The sequence below is a fragment of the Tetrao urogallus genome, assembly GCF_951394365.1.
Source record: "Tetrao urogallus genome assembly, chromosome: 4".
Taxonomy (NCBI): domain Eukaryota; kingdom Metazoa; phylum Chordata; class Aves; order Galliformes; family Phasianidae; genus Tetrao; species Tetrao urogallus.
In genome coordinates, this window is record NC_136817.1 from 67,475,040 (window position 1) to 67,501,146 (window position 26,107).

Below are 26,107 nucleotides of genomic sequence, written 5' to 3' on the forward strand. Positions count from 1 at the left end.
GTGAGGCACAATCTGCTCTTGGAAAAGCCATGCTGACTCACATATCGCCTCCTTGGATGTGCCTTAACATGTCTTCCACAAGAATTCCTTTCTCTCTTTCTTAAAATTGGGAGTGATATTTCCCTTTTTCAACTCACCACAGATGTCACTTGACAGCCATGACCTTTCAGATATGATGGAGAATGCCTTGACAGTCACATCAACCAGTTCCTTCAAGACTTGGAGATGCATGTCTTTTGGCCCCATAGATTTGTGCACATTCAGTCTCATGAGGTAGTCCCAAACTTACTCCTCTCTTAAAATGGGAAGTGTTTTGCTCCTCCAACCCCACAGTCTGTGTATGACTAGATGTTGACTTTTGTAGGTATGGCAGTCAGTAGCAGCTAGTGCCAACATTTCAGGTATGCACTTCAGTTTTTATAACACAAGCTAACAAAATTACCAAACATTCTTTTGTAAAAGGAATGTCCTTTGATACTGTCTGACAGGGATAACACAAAGCCTCCGATCTTTTCTTTTTTTTATTAACACTAGTCAGTTACACTAGTATTCCCATAGGAATAATTATCCTATCAAGAAAGTTATACTGCACATCAAATGAAATATAGCCATTGCTTCTTTTGCATTATCCCCACATCTGTCAAAAAATGTTCATTGCCTTATTCTCTTCTTAATGTATGGTGCTGAATACCATCACCTTTCTTCTGACATTTTCTTTTTTCTTCAACAAAAACATATTCGAAAGACTTTTCTACAGCATAACAAATGCTAGATTAGGATCTTATTAGGATTTTATAGTGGCTCTTAAATGCTTCCTTGAGCATGGTAAAATTTACAAATCCCTTTAAATGGTACATGTTATTTCTCAGAATGGTAACAGTTGATCTGCTATACGTTCTGCATGTCAATGTGTAAGAATCGTTCTTTTCTTATTTTGACTACAAGAGGAAAAAAAAAACCTAAAGCATTTAATTGATACTTCAAAGGGTACAATTGCAGAATTACAGGCTTTGAAGAGACAGTAAGAGTTTCAATGTTATGCAAAAAATACCAAAGTCAACTATTTGCCTTTGACAAAAGGTTCTGTTATAAAGCAGTGACTTGACTTTCTCACCTAGCTACAATAGCAAAGACATTCAGGTGACATCACCACCCTTAAATCACTCGCATTTTAGAAGCAGGGCCTTTGTCCTACAAATCTTTTAACTGCAAGAAACATAAATCTTGACTTTAGCTCTCTTCTCTATCATGTGCCTTCAACCATAAGGTATTGTAAGGAGATTAAGACTTGCAGAAACTCTTCTCTTGAACTTTTGAAGTCTTGAAACCACTTCAGTATCAACCGAATACATTTTTACCTGGTGTTTTATAACTTGTCTACCGTGACAATAAACTTACTGTGGAGATGACACTTCCACTCTAAACTCCTTTTCTCAGCTACTTACAAGTTTCTCAAGACCTTGTCTTCAAGCTGACATTCCTTATTTCTCTAGGGCCAAAGGAAAAACTTTCTGGAGCTTTGAAGAAAATCCACTTAACACTTTTAGTTGATGCTCTGAACTTCAAAATAAAGCAACAAGACCAAACATTTTTCATGCTATGCCATGAAGTCAATCCTTCTTACTATCATAGAATGGCTTGTATTGGAAGGGACCTAAAAAAATTTTCTATTGAATCGCAATACACACTTTTGTTACACTGTTATTCTAGCAGAAAAGTAAGGTGTATTTTTTTTTTTTTTGTTTAGAAATCTGTCTTCAAATCAACTTGTAAAAAGCATTTCAAACACTGAGGAGCCTTATTATCTGGATTACAGTCATACTCATCATACCTAGATATTTTCTGAATGAGTGTAGTATTTACCTAATGACGTATTTGCACTTCTATATATTCTCATTGAGCTCAAGTTTATATCTAGAAAGATAATGAACAATAGTTTACTAGATTCATATCTATCTGCAATGTCGGATTTTCATATTTATAATACATGGATTGTCAAGAAGTAGTAGTAATAATAATAACTAAACTCTTAAAAAACATCTAGTCCCATATATACTTGAGTTTCAGCACCAGTATTGCAAGCAACACTGATTTAACATTTTCCTCATATGCTTCTATAGAAAAGAACTTCCAGCAAAAGACGTGCAGTTGTCCAAACAACAACTATCCTCAGGGAAACAAAAGCATGGTTCATCTATCTCTGCTGGTTGCCTGAAAATCTATTTTCACAGAAACATATTTTAAAAGTAGCACAGGGCATTGAAGACTTAGATTATATGTGGGAAAACACAGTAACAGTTATTGAACTTATCCAGAATGGCAAAACCTGCATTTCCTCACTCAAAACAACAGAAAATCCCAGAAAAAGACACAAAAGCATTGACGTGACATGACCTTTTCAACTAAAGACAAAAAACACATGCTTACAAGTATTACTTCCATCTACTAAACGGTGAGAAAAAGTCATAAAGTTTGGGAAGTTGTTGGATGGATGTATAGGTAAGTATCTACATGAAGAATGGAGTTACTATAACAAGCATCTTCAGTCGCACAGATGAAATGTGGAAAAAAATATAAGTGCTAAAAATTATGAAATATCAATATTTAAATTACAGGTGGGGTAATGAAATTTACTACTAAGGGAAATTCACTGTGATGTTACTGTACTTTTAATCAGTTATTCCAAGAATCAGTGAAAAGTTTCCAATAAAAACTTGGCATAAAGAAGATTTAATTCATAATTTAGTCTTCCTAAATATTAATACAAGGTATTAATGAAGTCAAGGTAAATTGATCTGGTGCTACTGTGAGCACTCAAATATAGCTTATTGCAAGTTTCCCTATGTATCCTCCTTCTCATATTAAGGATTCCAACGAGTCACTCACATTTTGGCAGTGTGAAATATTTTGACACTTGTGCAGTGTCAACTAAATGGATACAGTACTGGCACGGATGCATACAGTACCATAATCTCCATGCTTGTTAGAACCTAGGTAACAGAATACAGGGACATAGCAGGATAGGTTACGCTGTGACCCACACATTGCATGAGCTCAAGCAACACAGACAGCCCTGTACAATGTCCAGTGAACATATGACATTGAGGTTTGGAGATAATGTTTTCACATTTACATATTTTGATCTAGATTAACAAGCATACTACTTAAGGATGCACATCTGAAATTTTGACTCATATCGCGAGACTGTATTTTGATTTGTTTATAAATCAAAGCTGCTACAGCTTTTGTTAGAAGTCATGAGATATATATATATTTTTTAATTACAATTTCTTTTTCTGTTTCAGCTAGAAGCCCCATCATTAATCAGGTCGTTTTCTCTTCAGGCCTTTGACGTGGCTTTTCCCTGTGAATCTCCTATGATTTTTGAGCATTACAAAATGCCCTTTATTTATAACTCATTTTCTTGCAAATGCTCTTTTCAGTCTCCTCAGAAGCACTTTGCTTGCGCTGAACTTTCTCACTTCCTAAGAAGTGCTAAACCCTCTGTTTCTGTTCAACAAGCTGAAAAAAGCTCAGGAGATCTACTCTCTTTTGCTACAATAATGTAAACTCTTAGCATACTTTCTATTCTGTCATGAGTTTGGAATATGAACATATTTAAACCTGTATTTAAACCTTCTCTTTGCCTCTCACTAATACCCTTATTTCTATCCTAAGTTACATGGTCTAAGAGAGATGTTCTTCATTTTTTTGCCCAGCAACATGCTGGATTCCCCATCTCTGGAGACATTCGAAGTCAGGCTGGATGGGACTCTTGGCATGTGATGGAGCTGTAGGTGTCTCTGTTCACTGCAGGAGAATTGAAACAGATGGCCTTTAAAGGTCCCTTCCAACTCAGATGACTCTATGTTGCTATGGTTAAACTCTCCTGTTTTACAGTGAAAACTGAGAGTATAGTTCATATCATCCACTGGTTAAAATATAGCCATGTTAATACATCATAACAAGAGAAAGATGCTAAATAAATGCTAAATAATTCACCGACGTAATTCTAAAATACCCAGAGCAACAAAAATTAATCCAAACAGAACTGAGAAAATATAGGAGTAAAAATACTATTTTTTTAAAGAAGCACTAGGAAAAGTAGTAGTTATGGTTAAGGCTTACCAATACAGAGATAATTAATACAATTTTCAAAAATCAAATGTGAGTCTATGAATAAAGAATGAGCATGGCTGGGTGGAGCTGTCTAGAAAATATCATCTCTGAATAAATAACATGTCGCGTACCTCATTTGCCCTGCCTTAAAGTCTTAACCTCTGCACCTCCACAGTCAGAGACTGGAAATGGGGAAGGTGTCTGAATTAGACATCACAGAATCATAGAATGGCCTAGGTTGAAAAGGACCTCAAAGATCAAGTTTCAAACCCCCTGCCATGAGCAGGGTCACCAACCAGCAGACCAGGCTGCCCAGAGCTACATCCAGCCTGGCCTTGAATGCCTCCAGGGATGAGGCATCCACAACCTCCTTGGGCAACCTGTTCCATGCATCACCACCCTCTGAAGTGAAAAACTTCTTCCTGATATCCAACCTAAACCTCCCCATCTCAGTTTAAAACCATTTCCCCTTGTCCTATCACTACCCACCCTCATAAACAGCCATTTCCCTTCCTGCTTATATACTCCAAGTATAGAAGGCCACAATGAGGTCTCCCCAGAGTCATCTCTTCTCGAAGCTAAACAAGCCCAGTTCCCTCCACCTTTCCTCATAGGAGAGGTGCTCCAGCCCTCTGATCATCTTAGTGGGCCTCCTCTGGACCCACTCCAAGAGCTCCACATCCTTCCTTTGTGCAGGACTAGGGAAGTAATCCTGCCCCTGTACTCAGCATTGGTGAGGCCTCAACTTAAGTACTGTGTTCAGTTTAGGGCACCTGAGTACAGGAAGGACATGGAGGTACTGGAACTAGTCCAAAGAAGGGCAACAAGGTTTGTGAAGGGCTTGGAGGGTATGTCCTATGAGAAGAGACTGAAGGAACTGGGGCTGCTTAGCATGGGGAAAAAGGAGACTGGGTGTAGAACTTACTGCAGCATTCCAGTATCTGAAAGGAGCAGAGTTGGTTTCTTCTCACTAGTGCCAGGACAAGGAAAAATGGCCTTGAATTGCACCAGGGGAAGTTTAGGTTAGACATCAGGAAAAACTTCTTTACAAAAAGGGTTATTAAGCACTGGAGATGGTTGAGCCACCAGCCCTGAATGCGTTAAAAAAAAAAAAAAAAAAAAAACAAAAACAACAACAACAACAACAACACAAAACAAACAAAAAAAAACATTTGGATGTGGTGCTCAGGGTTAGGGTAGTATGGATAGATTGTGGTGATCTTTAATGTCTTTTCCAGCCTGAGCAATTCTATGATTCTACAACTCCTGTCCTGGGGGCCCCAGGCCTGGATGCAGTACTCCCAACACATTGGGAGCAATTGCACAAAATAAAATGGAAGTCATTCTCAACAGTAAATAACACAAATCTTGAAGTCAATACAGTAAGAAAAGACATTATCTTGAAACAATCAGGGCAAAGATGTTTTGCATTGAAAAAAACAAAAAACATGATTATAAGAAAAAACAAAAAAAAACACAACTTGCTCTATGCAGTGCTGATTTTATAGTTATTCTTCTTAGCTAGCAGAGGAATAACATATGACAGCAGAGACGCAGGTGGCCTACAGTAGGGGGAGAGGCCTGACTATCAATCTTCTTCCAGATTCCTCTTGAGAACATATCCAGTGCCCTTAGTACATTGGAAGTGAGTAAAAAGATGAGAGAGTCAACAGAAGTCAGATAAGAAATTAGCTGCCCTTCTGCTAGGTATATCTTAATATTTGTTGAAAGATACATACTTCTTAGAAACCGCTCTACTTGCTCTAATGCATCCTTCTTCCAGCTGGAAACAATGGTCAATGACAGAGAAAATCTAGTGTCACAAGCAATACCCAGCTGCAACAAGAATAAATAGAAGGCAAGTGATGTTCCTAACCATTAGAAGGACAGGCAGATAGCACCTTCTGTTACCAACCTCTCTAAGATTTTTGTCACTTGCTGAACTTCCCACTTCCAATCACAGTCCATTTTCTGTGTTAAGAGAACTTTTTCTATGTTGTCAGAAAACTAATGGGTTGTTCAGTCACGAACGCTAGTAATAAATCTCAGCTGCTAAGTGAGGAGGCTTTCATATTTCCTGCCCAGTGGGAAGATATATCAAAAAATAAAACCCAAAACAAAACATAAAACAAATTGAAGGTAGGTACACCACATACCTGCACAGTGCTGATTTCTTGTTGCTAAACAGCATGGGCTGAGCAGCCATACAGTTAATAATTTAACACCACATCATGATAAAGATACCAAGGACTCACGCTAACCATCTGAAAGCAGTGACTCTGATAACTAGTTTTATTTCTCTTAGTGATGAGGGAGTAATTAAGGAGCTTCTCCCTAATTGCTTCAATTCCCTAATGGAAAAAAAAAAAACAAAAACCAACAACACGCCTACTGCAATTGTTTTAAATTCAAAATTTAGGCTCCAAAGGACCCCTTTCACTAATAGCATTATATACCACATCACTTCAAAGCAGTTCTTTCTATGGAAGATTCAGAGGATGACTCCCACTCTAGACACTGTGAATGTAGTAAGGTCATACATTTCAAACAACTGGTTAGGAGCTGTCATTAATCCCATAATACATGGGATCAATTAATTAAAAAGATACCAAGAGGTCCTATTTGTGTTATTATCTAATTTTAAACCACATAAACTGCTATTTGATTGGAGCGTGCAAGATAGACATAAACAGGTATTAAAACTTAAAAGGATTTTATCTTGGGATGATACTGTGCCACAGCAACCACACAGCAGAGTAGCAAGATCAGACTTGAAAAGTAAACCTCTACCCAAGCAGGTGTTATTCCCTGGAAAATATTTAAAATATTACACTGTAATTAAAAGGGGAGTAATTGGACTTTATCTCTTTCACAGACACAATATGTAAATGTAGTTTATAGACAAACTTTATATAAAATGTATAGGTATGTGGTTAAATAGACACTTTTGACTTATAAGTGGAAAATGCCGGGAAATTACTTGGAATAAATTTCTCAGCAAGAAGAAAACATTTTTTGTGAAACGAACTCTCTTAAGAGTAAGCAAACGAAAGCAATATTAAAGAATTGCAGAGAAAAGCAAAGTGGCCAAAGTACATTTTAATTTATAGAAAGTTCCCCATAAAAGTGCATATTTCCAGTAAGTGAAAACATAATGAAAGTGTTCAGTCATTCAGTAACAAATAGGGACCTAGTGGCTTTATATCTACAGTCCCAAAGGCAGAGATGTGTTCTATTTGAAATGAAGATGCCAAATCTATCACTTCCTTTCTTTTGTTTTATCTTCTACTCTTTTGAGAGTTAGAAAAGAGGATAAGAACAACAACAACCACCATTGCTCACAGGCTGCTTACGTTATGTAGCATATGCTTATTTTGTATATCACAGAAAGAACCATGAACAAAAAAGTTACCCTTGGATTCCTTTGCTATGAATATATTAAAGTGCTATGCTATGAAATAAAGAAGTTCAGCAATTTAAAAATAAAGAAAATGGAAAAATTAGTAGAAAATGATTGAGATAACACAATCAGTATCACAGCTTGTAGCCTGCTTGTTTGTTTATTAGAAAATTTTACAAACCTAACTATGTTGATGAAGCACCCCTCCAGTAAAGTTACTCCTCTTTTAGCCAGCCTGGATTTTATCAGAAAGTTTATGAGGGCAGGTGCTGAGGGACTGTCTTCATCATTTGCTGTAGACAATTGCTCCATTCCCAAATTGTTAACTTGCACCCATGTTTGTGTTAATAGTGCAGCCTGAAGATCACAGCAGGATTCTGTAAATACTTCTTCCTATGGAGGACTTCGCAAGCTCCAGAGCCAGATCCATACTGCCCAAAGGTAGAAATGACTTTTGCATGAAAGCAATCGTGAAAGTTTAGACATTGATTAACTCCTTTAATACCCTATCTTCTTCAGGGACAGGTGCACAAGAGCCTTGGAAGAGCAATTATTTCCATGCATCATTTTTTTGTAAGATGACTTCTGATGTGTTGATCTAAAAAACTAGAAGAGGAAATTGGTACAAATCCCAGCGCACTACAAATGTAGTTTATATAGTGGCTAACAAGTTAAAAATAAAGAGGCTCTGGCTTTTTTAACTTTCTTGTTTTTATTTAAGAGTTTAGTAGCAGCACAGCAGGAATTTTCGTCTCGAAAGGCTTCTGGTTCGTTTTGTCTTAAATACGTATACCCATCCAAGGTGAAGAGATGAACTACCTGCAGCAGGCATCCAGAAGAAATAACTGTAAAGAAGTTCAAGCCTTTCATATGCTCAGTTCAGATAATTGGACTTGTGGTTTTAATAATCTTCAATACATTCACGATGCTTACTAGGAATTAAGAACATCTGTTGCCCATGTGGGGAAGAAAGGCCTGAGATGGAAATTCAAACTAAAATAAGCACATGAAACATGAGGTTACAGAAGCAGCCCACAGCTTCAAAAGCAAATTTCTCAACTTGAAGGGCTTGAATTAATCTGATCTATGACCTTCTTTATATTCCTTGATTAGAACCAAGGTTTGTCATCTTCTAAATGTTATTTATCTAGCTAAATTAATGTCAAGTACAATAACAGGATAAAACCTCATCAGTTCCTAAGAGCAAATCCAGAGAGGTATTCATTTTTCATGATGGAAGTTGGATACAGAAACTCTGAAAGAATATTGACACTTTTATTCATTACCAGAAGCAAACAGCTAGCTGTATACTCTGATAATGCTGTGATGTGCACTTAAATAAAAAGAACAGAAAACTTCAAGTAGAGATAGTATTTATGAAATCTCTCATGTAGGAACACTCTTTGTTCCTTGAACTAAAGTTTCAGAAATAATGAGTCAATTTTTTTCTTCTTAGGCTTATTGCCTTAGCTTTGTGTCTGCCCTAAATTCCAATTCTGTTCATGAACACAAAACGAGGTATTGTAAATGCTGTGGGCTCCTTATGAAGATCACTAGTAGCTTCTGAAAGGAAGATATTATGCCACACCACAAACTCTCAGCATTGCATTGATATTACATGTACTGTAGATTCGCACCAAATAATAACTTCAACTGCAAGTCCAGAATCTGAACACTGCCCAAAATAAACCCTGGCTTTGCACTCCTTGTGGATTAAATGCCCTGAGTACCATTCTGAAAGGTGTTTCCAGAGGGGGGGAAAAAAAAAGCAAACTATTGGGTTAGATATTAGATGTTACTACTGGTGTAAATCAAGACTAAATACAGTGTTGAACACCATAGTAAAATTTCATTTTACACTTTCCACCCATGCCTCCTCTCCTTCCTGAATCAAGTAAGTAAGTAGAAGTCTCTGAGCAGGTCCAAATCCTCATTTTCTATGCTGCCCATGCTAGCAGTTATTCTTCCCTCCTGTCTTGAGTGTGCAAGCCTGTTACCATATTTATGATGAGAAAACATATGACCAGCCTGAACTTGGGAGCGACAAATACACTTCTTGAAAAATGAAGGGTAGCCTGCATTGTACGTTATGAAAGAGTTCAAACACTACCTTTTGTTCTTCTTGACATTTTAGAAGAAAAACAAAACAAACTAGAACAGTGATTAAAAAAAAAAACAAAAAAACACACACACCAAAAAACCCTCAACTCCCTGAAGTCATTCCAGTATCCTTTTCAAAATGACAGCTGCATGAGCAAGGGGAAGTTAATAAAGATTCCTGTGAGCCAAACAGGCAAAGGCACTATAAACCAAACAGGAACAGAAATGCTGTCGTTAGGTTTCACCAGCTACAAGCTATTATCCAACCTTGTGATGCTATTGATTTGCTTGCACTATATCAAACTTTAATCACCATAAACCATTGCCTAACACAGCTCTTCCACTAGCAAGTGTTCTTGGCATATAACTTGCATTGTTTTGGACAACCCTGGAAATCTTTAAGCTTATATGAGATGAAACTGATAGATACGTGTAGGCTCCATGAAGAGCTTCATAAAGAACAATTTGTATAAAATTGGTAGGACAACTTACTTTCAAAGTATTGTTTTTTTCAGTTTCAAACTTGGTGCTGAAACATTTCAAGAATAAGAATTCCTTTTTACAGTATTAGAATTGTTGGAAGTAAACTTCAAGGAAGAATAATGCAACTGACTTTAACTCCTCAATAACTAGTGAAGTCCTGGCAGACCTTGCATAAAAATACATAATAAACAACACTTAAATAATTAGTAGAGCTCTAGTGTTGTTTTTTCCCCCCCATCCTTCTTGTGAAGATGGAAAGCCTGATTTGACTCACTGCTTCAGTTGTAAGGTCCTATAATATGAATTCACAGTTATTAGTTAGAAGTCAAACATCTCCTCTTGAAAGCAAGCAAACAGCTTGCTTTCATAACTCTGTTGTCTACTGCTGTTGAATTTCATCTCCCAGAAAAAACTAACTGAATTTAGTAATTTAATGGGTAAAGTTATAACAAAAAACAGTCCAGCAAGCCAGAGTGAAACCTAGGAAGTTCTACTAAACAGAATAAGAGTTCATTAATAACAGTATTTGATGGAACAACTTCTCAGTTGCAAAACACTCTTCAAAATAACAACCACCATTAGCTGTGCATTTTCACCAGTGATGAACAAGAGCCTGAATGCTGCAGTCATAAAAAAAAATGCACTAGTGGAGGTGACTCACTGTTTCATAGCTGCTTAACAGCATTATCACTAGGAAAATATTGCCCATGCAATCCATCTTTCATCAGCCTGAACAGATAGAAGTTAGAAGGTACCAAATATAGATGGTATGGTAGAGCAGCATTTTAGGACAGCCCAGCCAAGACTGGCAGCATGCTCCATGGTCTTCAGACTCGCAAAGGGTATGCTCCAGACTAGCATCTTATTGCCACCAAAAAGATCCCACACATTTGTCAGAAGAACTTTCTACTTCAGTTGAGAGCAACAAAGAAACCCGTAGTCCTCTCAAAAGCTGGGCTGCTAGTGATTTAGGACAGAGTTCATTGTAAGAATCAAAGTCTTTCAGAAGTATAGCTCAATACTTGTCAAGTTAGTAGCTCCCTAACAACATTTTCTTTCCTCCCTGCTTAAGAACACATAGTATAGCTAGAGAGAAAGGATATTATTAAGCTACTACATATTCTTCAAAATTATGCTAATACAGGGAAGTTCATAATGCCACATAACACCAAACAAATCACTGAACCGCATTTGTCTTCAAAAAATACAAGCATTTTCCACAGTTCTTACACTCTCAAAGGGCAAATGGCAACAAACATTGCCATTTTCTTAGAAGTCTATTCAGTGAGCATCCAGCTTTCAATCATGATGTTTTATTCTCCCTGTGGGAGAACTGAGCTATTTCAGTATCACCCACGAAGCCTTGAATTTATTGCTTGTGACTTCGTATGTCTCTTCAGAAACACATAATACTAAGTACATATATGGAATACATACCTTTCAAAAATAAACATGGCATTAGATTATACCTTCTCTATTTGTCCTTCTCCTGTTTTTCCTTGGTACAACTAGCGCTGAATACTGAAAGCAGTATTGGTCAGTAGCAGATACTCTGAAGTACTTGCTTGGCTTTGTACTTTGAAATGGAAACCTTATGTGCTATCAGTAAAGCTGAACTGAAATTTACTTCTCATCGCTCTCAACTTTTGACAAAATACCAGAGACATATTTCAAATATGCTGAATTGCTCTAACAAGCTACTAAATTATAGCACATGCTTTTCTCAGCCATCTAGCAAGATATTTGCTGTGCCATCACAAAGTTGTCCCAAACTCCTGAAGCCTGCACGACATAACCGCTTCCTCTGGACTTCAGCTGATGGACTGCTACCCTTGCTTCTCTTAGAGGAACAATGTGGAAGCCTAGTGGCATCAATGAGATTGCTTACCTCAACGAGCTTGTTGGCATGCTCACGGAAGACCTGCGCATACTCCTTCACTTCTTTCTCATTACCGCTTTTGGCAGCCTCGATGAGAACCAGCAATGGCACATTGGTCTCCAGGAACGAATCTGATATATGATCCATTACTGCCTTCCGGAGCTGCAATGAAAAAAAAAAAAACACAACAGAGCAGTAAATAAAAGGAGAATTATCAATATACAGTCCCACTGCGTTCATTGGCCATTATATTCAAGCAATGATGTGAAACATCTCACAGCATCGTACAGGAGTTTAGACTTTTTCCTTCCTTCCTCCAAGCTATACATTTGCAGTAAGAATACAGACATTCAACTGCTAAAGGCCTGAGATCCATGCTAACTCATGTCTCTAACCCCAGTGGACTGAGTGGCGCTGTCTGGGATAATGATGATTTCTCACATAATACACTGAAAATTGATGAGAATTGAAAGCTGCACATTATTTATAAATAAGTTCAGCTCACTTTAAAGCCAAATATGGATTAAGAAGCTTAACTTCAAATAACCATTAAAATATTAGTCTGAATGTATCTAAATCTCCTCTAATTCCTGCACTGAATATTATTTTGAGTATATCTTCTAGCACGCGCCTTGTGCTTCATATTCTCCCAAATACCTCCAGTAGGTATAAAGAGAAAACCTAAGGACTTTCCAGGCAAGATTAACAAACATGCTACAATTTATTCCAAAGAAAAAAACGCCATACAAGTTCTCACAGATTAAACCTGTTATTTCATAAACATTGTTTGAGACAATATTATTCTAAGAATTGTGTCACTGATGACTTCTCTACTCTGCTAATAACTACTGATTCATGTTAAACTTCGCTAAAATTTGAAAGACAGACAGAAAGATGAAATCTTAATTCTATCTGGAAATTTAATTACTCTATAGTAGTATGGATCAGAAACATTTTTTAGCATATTTTACTCTGCTACTGTGTTGTTAAGAGTGAAAAAGAAAACTAACAACATGAATTCAGTGATAACAACCTGGGGAGCCATTTGCCCTGAAGCTCTGGTTAGCCACAAGTCTCCTTCAATCATTCAGTTAGATGAATGTTCAAGCAAGGTAAATTTTTCTATTTTACAGTCTAGACTAGAAAGCTCTCTCTAGACCAGGTATCACCTAAACACCACATCATATAGGAAACTGCTATATTATTAGGCATAATAAATACATTATTTGAGATACAGAGTGTGACAGCAGAACACGACAACTCTATTTCAATAAAGAAAAATCTAATCTGGAATATTTCTGTCCAATCCCATAGTGGTACATTAAAAACAAGCAGCAAAGCAACTTCTTAGAATATATGTACTTTCATGTGGTTCTTTTTACGTAAATTACAGTTAAAGAAGCTGGTGCATTAAGAACAGCAATCCTTAATTCCCACAAAAAGTTAATTCATCCCAGATCACACCTGGAAAATATTTTTCCACTTACAAAATGATTTGAGTCACTCAGAATGGCTGAGACAGCAATATACATGAAGAAGGAGGGAAAAAAGAATGAAAAGGATAAATTCATATGAGAGGCTTACCAAAGGCTAGGAAACTGGACTGTGGTGGCCACTACCTATGACATTGTCATCACCTTTTCTCTTTCCCTCCCCTCCATCTTCTCTACAAGAACTTCATCTATAGCCAATGTATGTGAAGAGATATTGCCACAAAGGGTAAGTCTCAAGTTTACTTAATCGCCCACTGCAGATGTCCATCTTCCAACACACACTGAGAAAACCTGCACCTAAACTACATGCCTCACTTTTAGACATTTAGTTAGAATTCTGAAGTCCAGCATGTTGAAATCACAGAATCACAGAATTGTAGGGGTTGGAAGGGACCTCCAGAGATCATCGAGTCCAACCCCATGCCAAAGCAGGTTCCCTACACCAGGTCGCACAGGTAGGCATCCAGGCAGGTCTTGAACATCTCCAGAGAAGGAGACTCCACCACCTCCCTGGGCAGCCTGTTCCAGTGCTCCGTCACCCTCACTGTAAAGAAGTTCTTGCGCATGATTGTGCGGAACTTCCTAAGCTGCAGTTTCCAGCCATTTCCCCTTGTCCTGTCTCCACTCACCACTGAAAACAGTCTGGCCTCGCCATTCTGCCCCCCACACCTTAGATATTTATAGACCTGGATCAGGTCCCCTCTCAGTCTTCTCTTCTCAAGGCTGAACAGACCCAGTTCACTCAGCCTTTCCTCATAGGAGAGATGCTCCAGGCCCTTCACCATCTTTGTGGCCCTCCGCTGGACTCTTTCCAAGAGATCCTTGTCTTTTTTGTACTGGGGAGCCCAGAACTGGACGCAGTACTCCAGATGAGGCCTCACCAGGGCAGAGTAGAGGGGGAGGATCACCTCCCTCGACCTGCTGGACACGCTCTTTTTAATAAGACAGACTGTAGTATTTCCAAAGAAACACAGTGTTAAAAAAAAAAATCCCAAGTGGTCTCCATTTAATTTCCAGGGAAAATCCCTTCAGGAAAACTCTTAGCTCTAGTTCAATACAAGACTCAATAAAACACACTGTTCAGTTCACTGTCTGAAAAATTACTTTAAATCTTAAATGAACACTTTTTTTCTGTTTATTCCTTAGGGAATGATATTTCAGAAGCTTAAGAATAATGAACAATTCTTTTTTTTTAATTTAAGATTAATATGCTATTATAGATCTGATCATTCAGTGGCATCAACAACAGGATCAAGTGCACCTGCAAGAAGTTTGTGTGTGGTTGACATGTCTTAGGAACAAGATGTTGTCTAGGGAGACCTAGACAGGCTCCAGAAGTAGGCCCAGGAGAACCTCATGAGGTTCAACAAAGCCAAGTTCACGGTATCACACCTGGATTGTGACAACCCCTGCTATCAGTATGACCTGGGGGATGTAAGTGTGGAACACAGCCCTACCAAAAAAGATTTGGGGGTTCTGGTAGATGGGAAGCTATACCAGAAGAGCCAGAAGTGTGCACTTATAGATCAGTAAGACAGCCGTACCCTGGGCTACATCAAAAGACGCATGACCAGCAAGGCAAGGAAGGTGATCCTGCCCCTTTGTTCCATGCTAGTGAGATCTCACCTGGAGTACTGAATCCAAATATGGAGTCCTTGGTAAAGGAGAGATATGGACCTGTTAGAGCACATCCAAAGGAGGGCCACAAAAATGCTCCAAAGGATGGAACAACTCCCCTGTGAGGACAGGCTGAGAGAGCTGGAGCTGTTTAGCCTGAGGAAGAGAAAGCTCTGAAAAGAAGACCTGATGGGGAAAGGGGGAAGAATGGGGAGAATGGTACACAAAGGGGGGCTGTAAGAGATTTAGATTGCATATAAGGAAGAAGTTTCTTCACTTCAGGATGGTGAAGCACTGGAAGAGATTGCCCAGAGATGCGATAGATGCCTCATCATTGGAGACATGCAAGATCAGGAGGACATGGCTCTGAGCACCCTTATGCAGCTGTAGATGTCCCTGCTCATTGTGGAAGAGTTGGACTAGATGGTCTTTAAAGATCCTTCCAACTCAAATAATTCTATGGTTCTATAATTATAAGAACACACCTCATGGAACCCTACAAAAAGTCTCAAGATATTTACATGTGTATTCACACATCTTCTTTTCATCAGGATTAAAATCACATGTTAGAAGACAATAAAAGAAAAACACAATAAGAGCATCATATAAGCAACAATTTGGGGCTTTCCACTGCAAATATGCAGCAACATAATATTTGAATCAAAATTAATGAATAAAATGGATATCCTATGGTAAATCTATGTGGCTTTCTGCAGATATTTTGAGCAGTTTAAAAAATTCCTGAATTCTTCCCTGTTATTCATAGAAGTCAATAGCACATTCCTAACCTCTCTCGTAAACAGGCACAACCATCTTCTAAAGAAATTATATTCTGAGTTTAAGGACACCCTCACATCAAAGTTAGAAGGTATATTTAATGGTTTTTATATACACAGGAGAACACAAATTTTGCTATCCATCACTACAGGCTATAAAGAATGACTTGACAAAATCATTTATTAGATGTGACAGGAGTATGAACACAAGACATTCATCCAATTGCTCAAATGGATACATGACAAGGTAATATTAATAGCACAAGACAAGACATTTAAAAGTATTAGCTCAGCATTACCAGTCTATTTGATTCAATTAAGGTAATTCATCAAGGTAAATAACTATTCGAAAACTAATCTTATATGTTCCTCAGTACACTGCAACCACGTCCAGCTAAAGTGATGGCTTATGCATCGAGAAATTTTATGGTTTCATACAACTGACATCAGCTCAGAAGGGAATGAGAAAATTCTGTGACCTGAATTTAAAACGGTCATAAAACATGCAGTGAAAAAGGTCAAGTTTTACTCTAAAAACAGCATGAGATCTCATGTACACTGGTAAATTAAACAATGTCTTCGCTATTCCTAGTTTTTTCCTCATATTCTGATGTAAATATTGTGACACATAGTATTACTCATATGGCAATGATTAAATTTTATTCTCTATAACTGAATTTATTAAGTTAGAGGTGGCTTCAAAATGAAGACAGTTTCTACTACATTAAACTCCAGTTGTTGGAGGAAAGGTCTACTTAATTCATTTTGTCTTGAAAACTTAATTAACATACAGTTAAAAGAATAGTAAATTGGCTATATGAGCATAAAAACATAAAAAGGGAAGCATCAAGACCTGCAAATACTTTCTAAAGTATGAATAGTGAAGATAGCTTTTACGTCTTTGCAGTTCAGTCAATTTAGTCAGTTTACAGTGCACAGTCAGTTGCTGTTTTTGATAGCATTGTGTTCTACTGTTCTAAGCACTATATAGGGCTGTTTTATCATCGTCAACTCACAGCTATAATTGAGCTCAAAGAGGTTAACCTGCCCACTGAAATGTTTTCCATGGCTACATAACAATTTTTAGAACCAAAATATCTCAGTATTACTTACAGTCTGGTAGAGAATTAAATGTCTAATCTGACATGGAAAGGGAACATCATAACAGGAGAGTAATGACTCTAACATATTCTTTAACTTTATAAAGACTAGCAGTATGAATTGATCCGCAAGTCAAGTTAATCAAAGAGCACCTTATTTGCCACTGCAGCCTGGAATGTCTTCAACCCAGTCCCCTCATAATATTCTTCTCCCCAGATCAGAAATACATGGATTGGACAGGCAGAATTCAGTTCAACAGACAAGGAACCAGTTGCAAGACCATACCCAGCATTGTGGCCAATGGCTCAGTGTCTGGATGGAGATTGGTCAGTAACGAGACCAGTGCTTTTAAATATCTTCATCAATGACATTGACAGTAGGCTTGAGCACACCCTCAGCAAGTTTGTGGACAACATTAAGCTGTGTGGCACACTCAACATGCCTGAGGGATGGGATGCCAATCCAGGGAGACGTAGACAGGCTCAAACTGTGGTCCAGGAGAATCGCATGAGGCTCAATAAATCCTTGTCAAAGATTTTGCACCTGGGTTGCGGCAATCTCCACTATCAATACAAGCTGGAGGATAAAACTCAGCCCTGCCAAAAAGGACTTGGGAATAATGGTGGATGACAGCTGGACATGAACCAGAAATGTGCCCTCACAGCCCAGAAAGGCAACCATATCCTGGGCTGCATCAAAAGAGGCATGACCAGCCGGGTGAGGGATGTGATCCTTCTCCTCTGCTACACACTGGTGAGACCTAACCTGGAGTACTGCATCCAGATGTGAAATCCTCAGTATAGGACAGATGTGGACCTATTGGAGAACTAGTGAAGGGCCAGAAAAATGATCCAAGGGATTGAATACCTCTCCTACAACAACAGGCTGAGTGAGCTGGAGCTTTTCACCTGGGGAAGAGAAGGCTCTGGAGAGAACCAAGAGTGGCCTTTCAGTATCTAAAGGGAGGTTACAAAAGAGATGACAGTCTTCAGCAAAGTTTGCTGTTGCTATAAAATCTCAGTCAATTCTACATACAAGCCATGAAGACACAAAGCAAAGAACAGCAACCCAGAAGGTAGTGGATATTCATCCTGTTAAATGTGTCTTCATAGACTAAACAGCAAAAGGATTAACATTCAAAGAATGCATCTCACAAAAACATCTAAGTTACAGATTTCTGGAATATAATACATAAAAGTTTTAAAATTTGAGTTTAGGAGAAAAAAATCATGAAGTGCAAAGACTGATTCTACTACTTTATGTATTTTTCCATTTTCTCTTTCAAAAGAGTCTTTTTCAGTCATGTGAAGACTGGGGATTAATTTACTGATGGAAAGAAACTTGCAATAATAAGCTTTGACCAGAAATTTGAAAGGGACCAAGACAAAAAAAAAAAAAAAAAAAAAAAAAAAAAAAAAAAAAAAAAAAGGAATTCTTCCTAGTCACTGACCATTACAAAGGAATTCTCAATATTGAGAATTACATATTACATTACATAGTTTTACATAGAATTACATTACATAGCCAGAACCATAGTACTGGCTATACCTTAAAGTACTTAAATAGTTAATCCACATTGATTTTTTTGCTTTATTCATTTTACATGCATATGCTATAGAACTCTTCAGAAGCTTATCAATTTTAGTGGCTTAAAAATTGTGATATCTATTAAGAAATAATGATTTCTGGACAAGAATGAACCTTGTATTTGCTAACAGCATTAGAATAGTAATACAAAAGTACAAAAGTTCTAAGAATGAGGGATGCTTTTCCCTCCTCACCCATTTTATGAGCATTATGAGAGTTATGTCTTGTTTCATGTCTGGATAAAACAATAAAATCCTTATGCTGACTGGAGGGTTCATGTAGTATCAAATATTTACAACTTATAAAAATAAGGAATGAGACAAGGCATTAACATACTAGGAAGTAGTACAGAGAGTACCATAAAAAAAAAAAAAAAAAACACAACAAAAAAGAAATACAGGCAGAAACTAAGGAGACAACAGTACCAGTGAAATCAAAATAGCCGGGGGGGATTAAACAGATACATGGTCACAAATTTTAATTACCTTGACTATGAAAATTCTTCATGAAATTAATGCTTACTACAACAAGCATACATTGTGACTTCACTCAAGAGCAGTCCCATCTACAAGGCTTAAAAGGGCTAATGGAGCAAGCATTATATTTGTAACACATGCATTCCCATCTAACCAAGCTGCCATATTAAGCATCTCTAAGATCTATAGATTTAGCCACAGCAAAAGCTTATGACAGCTGCCTGTGGTAGACCAATCCAATGGAATTACAAACAATGGCAGAAACTAAAAATTGATTGTGTTCTGAAAAAATGAAAAAAAAAAAAAAATCATCCTTCCCAAGAGTCACAAACTCATATTATCCTATGGACAATGATGAGAGACATTTGATGCCATGAATTACATCCATGTCTTTACAAAAAGAGCTTACAGCAGTGGGATTACAATCTTTGTTTGTTTTATAATGCCCTTGTCATAATTTCTGTAGAGCAGAAACTGAAAACAAAACTTACTGTATATTAGCAAGCAACACAAAAGACAAACTGCTTAAGAAATGAACAAAATTAATGGCAATTAAGAGACAACTGCAATGTTGAAATCCTATTTGGAAATTAGATTCTACATACTCATTGCCATTGCTCATAAATCCATTAGGAGGAGAGAGTTAAGAACATCTTTGGGAAGGGACTATGTTTTTCTTCAATTTATATTGCTCTCTTCCTCCTGTTACTACATTATTGACAATGAACATCAAAATTCGAAGCTCTTTATGAACTCCAGCTTCTACAAGTTTCATAAGCTAATGCAACTACAGGTCATTCTCTTGGCTGGTACTACAGAGCAGTCTAAACTTCATATAAATCATCATCAGTAGGACAGTATTGTTTTGTTCTTCGTTTGTTTTGATGGGAACATTATTAGACATATCTGATTAAATTCTCCTCTCTCATTTATATTGTTTTTAAAACTCATTTTAATTAGATGATATTTGAAACAAAAGCAAGCAGTGATTACAAAGTTCCCATAGTGAATAGAAAGAATAGAGAGATGAAGTATAGGAGATTTTAGGAAGATTCACTATTAGAGCAATAGTTGACAAACTATGCACAGTAATTTAGAATATATTTGTCAATGAATTAGTGCTCATAATTCCTCATCAGCCACTTTGAAAGCCAACATTCTGAAACTTGCAACATCATTCAGTTGGATTAAAAATAAACTAGATCCTAATTCAAAAAGCAAGAACAGCCATAGGTACTACAATATTTGGATTTTGCCAAACTAAAATAATCCATCACATATATTACATTGCAGGTGAGAGTTTTCTTCACTTGATGGAAATATTGCACACTGTAGATTTGCACAAAACTACCTGATATAGGTATAATTTCCTGAAATATGGCACCATATGTGCATCAGTAAACATTATGTATAGAGTAAATTAAACTGAGACCTACAATTAGGCAGTAAGGAAATTACTACAGACCTGAAAGAGTAAATCAGCAGTATTAAAACTCTCCATTTCCTCTGAAGCACTTCAGAGCACCGTAAAAGACTCAATGTCAATATGATAAACATTGGGATGAAATATGCTTTGAGATAAACAAAAAGGCATACATTCAAACAAATTAAAGTCAAAATCAAGACTAAGTGATGGTTCATCACCTCTAGTTTATTTTTTAGATTTCTTCTTCCTAGAACTTTTTCTAAATCTCCTTTCTTAAAGTAAGTAGAAAAGCAAGTTTATCAACCAGGAGCAGAGAAAATTTAGATGCACTGCTGAATAGCATGCTAGGGGGCTTACAGTTTTCTTAGTCCAAACTAGTGACATTCGGAGTATTTGATTAACTTCTATTGCTTTGAAGATTGGTTATAAATTCAGGGGAAGCTGAAAGAACAGACGGCTTTATCAAATAGAGCGTTATCATCTCTTCCTTACAACAGAGCATTACACAAGATTCCTGTCTAATACCCTAGCACAAGCTGAAAGGGAAACCCAGTAAAGAAAGTATTGACATACGCACAACAATGACATATGCACAACACAGTGCAACAACATAAGTGAATTAAAAAATTGAACATAGCTTCAGCACAGGAATAAATCTGTTTTAGGATTTGATAGTGGGCTTTCAGAAAGACAGCTTCCAGATCTCCATAATCAAGAGTGCTGAAGTCACTACAGGTGAAAACATAACCTGTTAGGAGATACATTTCTAATGAGCAAAGGCTTGATGCTGCAGGTGGCCTTAGGTTCAAAGGCATTCAGACTGACACAGTGGGATCACTTCTAAAAAAGAGAAGCCAACATTTCATCAAGGAGTGTTCTCATGTGACAGAATGAGGCAATATCATCACATCACACGCTCCCTTGGGAACAACTCCTATCTCATCTTTGGTAATACAGCACAAACTTGCAAGGCTCCTGTGTATTGTCTGGTTAAGTATAACCTTGCCTCAACTTTGTCTTCACAAAATAAATCTTCAGTAAGCATTCATGCAATATTAAATTTGAAATTAAAACTCTCTTGGATTTTCTGTTGCTGTTAAACACTTGCATTATGTACTGCACCTTCAAAACTGTCTCTATTAACAAATTCTCACTGTGTCACATAAGCTATGTGAGGACCACGACCCTCTCTCTGTTTCTAACTCCCCTTAAATTACACAGGTAATGAATTAATAGAACCACCCCTACAATTTATAACTTCAGACAATGCCTACTTATCTACAATAAAGAACACATCAAAGCCTACTTTTAGGATAGTAAGAACAAAAAGTTGATTCTCTAAGCCACCTTGATACAATCCTATTAATGTAGTGTTGACTAGCTCTACAGTAAGAAAGTAAAAGAACTACTTACACAACCCACCTTTAGGTTTCTTTCTTCGTGGTAAGTGAACTAGTAGACAGTTTCCTCATAATTCCCTATAAACATACAAAGATAATTCACCTTTTTCAAAACAAACCACCTCCAACAAACTACTCTCTGAAGGTGAAATCTCCCATTGTATAAGAGATTTAGGGAATGCCACCTTGCTTATATTATCACCCATCTTCCATAACTGACGTCAGCTGGTGTGAATTCACAGTTGGGATTTTTGGTTGGCTGGCTATTTTTTCTCCTCCCCATTATGAGTTTTTATTTATTAGGGTGTGTTGCTCAATTTCTTAAAAAATCTGAGATAAATTGCTTGTCTAATAAATTTAATTATAATAGACTTCATTGTGTTCTTCTGAAGCTCCTAGTTTTGATTTTTTTTTTTTTTTTTTTTTTTTTTTTTTTCCTCTCTCTCCAGGAGGTGTTCAAGGCCAGGCTGGATGGGGCCCTGGGAAGGCCGGTCCATTACCTGACTTAGTAGGTCTCAATGGTGTCTGTGGCAGAGAGGTTAGAACACAATGATCTTTAAGGTCCTTCCAAGCCAGGCCATTCTATGATTCTAACTGCTTACACTTGCATGGGGCTTTATCTTCACATGCGGATGTTGTACACACTTAAATCTAGTACAATATGGAATATCTAAATTGAACTAGCCTTACCTTCAAAAGCAACTTTACTTTTCTGTGTTTCGTATTGTTCTACTGAAAACTTAACAGTAACTGTTGCCTAACTTTTATCTGAGCATTTCAGAAGGGAAAGAGGAGAAACAGTTTAAATCAGTAAGTCGTGATTCGGGACAGTGAGGTTTCATTTCTAGGTGAGCTGGTCCTCCCTGTAACACTAGATAATTCATTATAAGGCAATAGCTTGCCTGTAAAACAGTGATGATACAATTTCCACTTTTGGTGGGAGGTTCTGTGTTTTCCTCAAAGCTTTTATATCCCGTAAAGAAGCAACCTATGCATGCACTTGAAAACAGAGAGATTTAAGTTCACATACTGAAAGTGTTATATAAATGTTTATTCATAACATAATTTGCATTGTATGGGTTAGATGTGAAGAAATCTGTTCCAAGAGAAAACAGTTTTTCATTTTTAGGTGTCCCTTTAGTCTAATTGCACTAACTAATACTCATATTATTCTGAGAGTCTCTACAGAGTCTACGTCAATTCTTGGCACGTTCCAAAGTGCTAAACTTCTTTTTTTTTTTAACCACAAATAGCTTTCATAAACAGTAGTGATACAACTTAATCTAAGTGGAAATGACCGACATAAAGAGCAAAGGGAGATTAGACTGCCTCTCAAGAGCTAGGAAATAAAGATACAACAAATAGTGCTAAGAACATTATGAAGCCTGTTATCTAATTCAAATTATTGTGCCCATATTAAAGAAAGTATACAGAATTGTGAGTACTTTCAGAGACCTAAAAAGTAGGAAAGAACTGAGTATGATGACAAAGCTCTCTTCAAGATCTGTTACTGAACTTGCATGGATAAATTATACGAGGTATTTTCCTCATCTACCTATCTTTTTCAAAGGTGTAACCTGTAGACTAATGTAGCAGTATTGTCAAGGACTAAAAGTTAACGAGTATAATAATTGTAGCTGTGCAATTGAATTAAAGTATGCTGGAGATTATGGCTGATAACTAATGAAAATTGTGTTGTAGTCCACCACCAAATATCTCACAAAGTTATACTTCAGAGCATAGTCAAAGGCAAAGATAATGTAAATGAGCAATCAATAATATATAATGGTCATGTAAAGGGATGCCTAAACTACATGACAATGAATTGATTAGAGGGATGCAAAGGGCAAACGTGACCTGGATTTTTTCAGAATTTAGGCTTCTACAAGATCTGTGACAGAACAAGCCTGGCTGTATGGCTGCAAAATGGACACCAAATGCAGTCAATTACTAATACTAGTTGATGTCTAAATGACTAAACTCACTCGCAGATAGCCAAAAGTATGTAGCTGTGTAGCAAGCAGCATGCTAGTAATGGCCATCAGAAAAAAGCAGACACCGGGAATAAACAATCAATATCCAAACCTCCATTAATATTTGTGAGAAAGAGGAAGACAACTCATCTGAACCATTTCATAAATCTTTTAGCTTGGAGCTTACAAAGTAGCTGAGATTACCCAATCAACCTCTAAATGAAAAACTAAAGCCATACATGAAATTCATTCTTGAAAAATCACAAGCTATTTGTCTCTCCAGAAATCATATGGAGGAGCTAATAACATAATTGGAGTTACACAATGCAAGTATGACTAGAACTGTAGCCTTAAAATAACATCTACCTTTGAATATTTGGAGTGCTGTTGCAGATGGTAACCGAAAAAAGACCGTAGACTTGACAAAGGTGCTATCAGTTTTAGACTGATTTTCTGAGGAAATGAGGCTCAAAATTCTATTTTTTTCTAATGCATTTCAATCTGTTGTGCAATTTCAAACTAATGTCAGGATACTGGAAAAGTCCTGAGGATGTTGAGCAATTATTTGATAAAAAAAAAATTGTTAGTAGGAGAAAGGTGACCCAGATTTGAGTTCTGTGGAGGGAAATTTGTAATGGGAAGTCAGTAGCTGGCTGATCAGTGTAGATACCAGCTGGTCAACCACCATGCAGAATGGAAGATGAACACAGATGATACAATTCTACAGAAAGCAGAAGTCTTCATTAATTTGATTGTTGTCAATTTTTTGACAACAATCCTCTGTCTACACAATATGTATATCTCAGAGGATGCTGTCTGAAAAAGACAATCTGAGAAAAAAATTTTTTGCTAAAAATAAATGCTGGATTAGAATGTTTTGCTTTGGAGTGGTGTGAAGAATGGCAACATTAAGCTATGTACTGGTGAGACCTGTCTGCTTCCAAGAATTCATATAACCATGAAAGCAAACACAGGTATTTCAAGTCTAGAAACAATGATAGCTTTCCACATACAAAATCACCATGTAGATACTAGAAGGTTGTAATAGATGGTTGATTTAAAAAAATTTTTTTTGATACTGCACATGTAGACTTGGATATCAAACAGTGGCACTGACTTCTCTCAGATATCCACTACATTAAAACAAAAGCAAAGGACATCAGTCTAAGCACTCAAAGTGTCAAATGTATTCATCAAAATGCAGCTGGTAATGTTTTCATTTCTAAACTTTACACTTTAATGTTCTTATTCAAATATTTTATTATAAAATTATGTTGCCTAAAACTGCAACAGGAACCAGAAATCCTATTTTACTACTATTTAAATTTTCCTTTGTTCCAGTTTGGATGAAACCTAGAAATTTCAAAATGCTAAATGATCAAAATGCCTTAAAGCAACTGAAATCATCCTTGAACATTCTGAAGCACTACTTTCAATTTTAATTTTCAATTTTCAATTATGTTCAATTTATATGTATATGCTTATATTTGAAATGAAAAGCTATGGTAAAAGATATACTCACTTTCAGAATGAAAAATTGAAGATGTTAAAAACATAAATATGACTCTTCAATAGTTGGACTTTTTATTATCTTCAAAACTATATTTCTGGATAAACAAACATGATTTTATCACGCTCTTCCATTTTAAAGAAAGAGAAAATTTTCTGCTGATTATTTATTTAATCAAGTGTTCCCAAGTAACTTTAGTAATAATACACAGCTGAGTCCACAGGAGGTGGATGCATTGTCCTTAATGGCTATATGAGAGCTACATTTCCAGTTCAGCTGAGAACAGTTGGTAAAAAAAAAATCTCTCTTTTCTCTGTGATTCCTTCCACTTGGATGCATATAAAGTATTAGTCTGGCTTGAATGGACAAAAAAGAATTATTATTTTATTTCAATCTACTGCAGACAGGCTGTACTGTTAAAATTAATGGCAGTACCAATATCTGCTTTTTAAGAGAAAACTAATGGTTTTGGTTATTGTACCTTGTGGGGAAACCGACTGGCTAACACAGACTGAACAAGCTCAGGTGATGAGCTGGAACAGTGCATACAGAAAAGGAATGAGAGCAGAAGGGTGGGAGGCAGCGGCACTGACAGGTGGGACACCAGTGGTGGTGACAGCAGAGCAGCTGGTGCCTTGCTCACACATCTCCAGATGATCTATGGACCGTGGTAGGCCTCGCTATACATCCAGTTTGTGCCTTAGCCAAATTCTTTGGGGTGTCCTTCCTGCTTATCCCTGCTTATCCCTGTGGTGTCAATGTCACCA

General features: G+C 37.0%; 1 protein-coding gene across 3 annotated transcripts in view; it reads right to left on the bottom strand.

Annotated features, from left to right (window-relative positions):
• The window catches only part of CTNNA2 (catenin alpha 2), a gene marked incomplete at both ends in the record, with an annotated part of 398,157 nt that overhangs the window by 78,203 nt on the left and 293,847 nt on the right, over positions 1-26,107 (bottom strand). For all 3 annotated transcript variants that reach the window (XM_079534792.1, XM_079534791.1, XM_079534790.1), the window contains one exon: positions 11,991-12,143. In XM_079534792.1, coding sequence (XP_079390918.1) covers positions 11,991-12,143 — 153 coding nt within the window. The remainder of the gene's footprint in view (positions 1-11,990; positions 12,144-26,107) is intronic.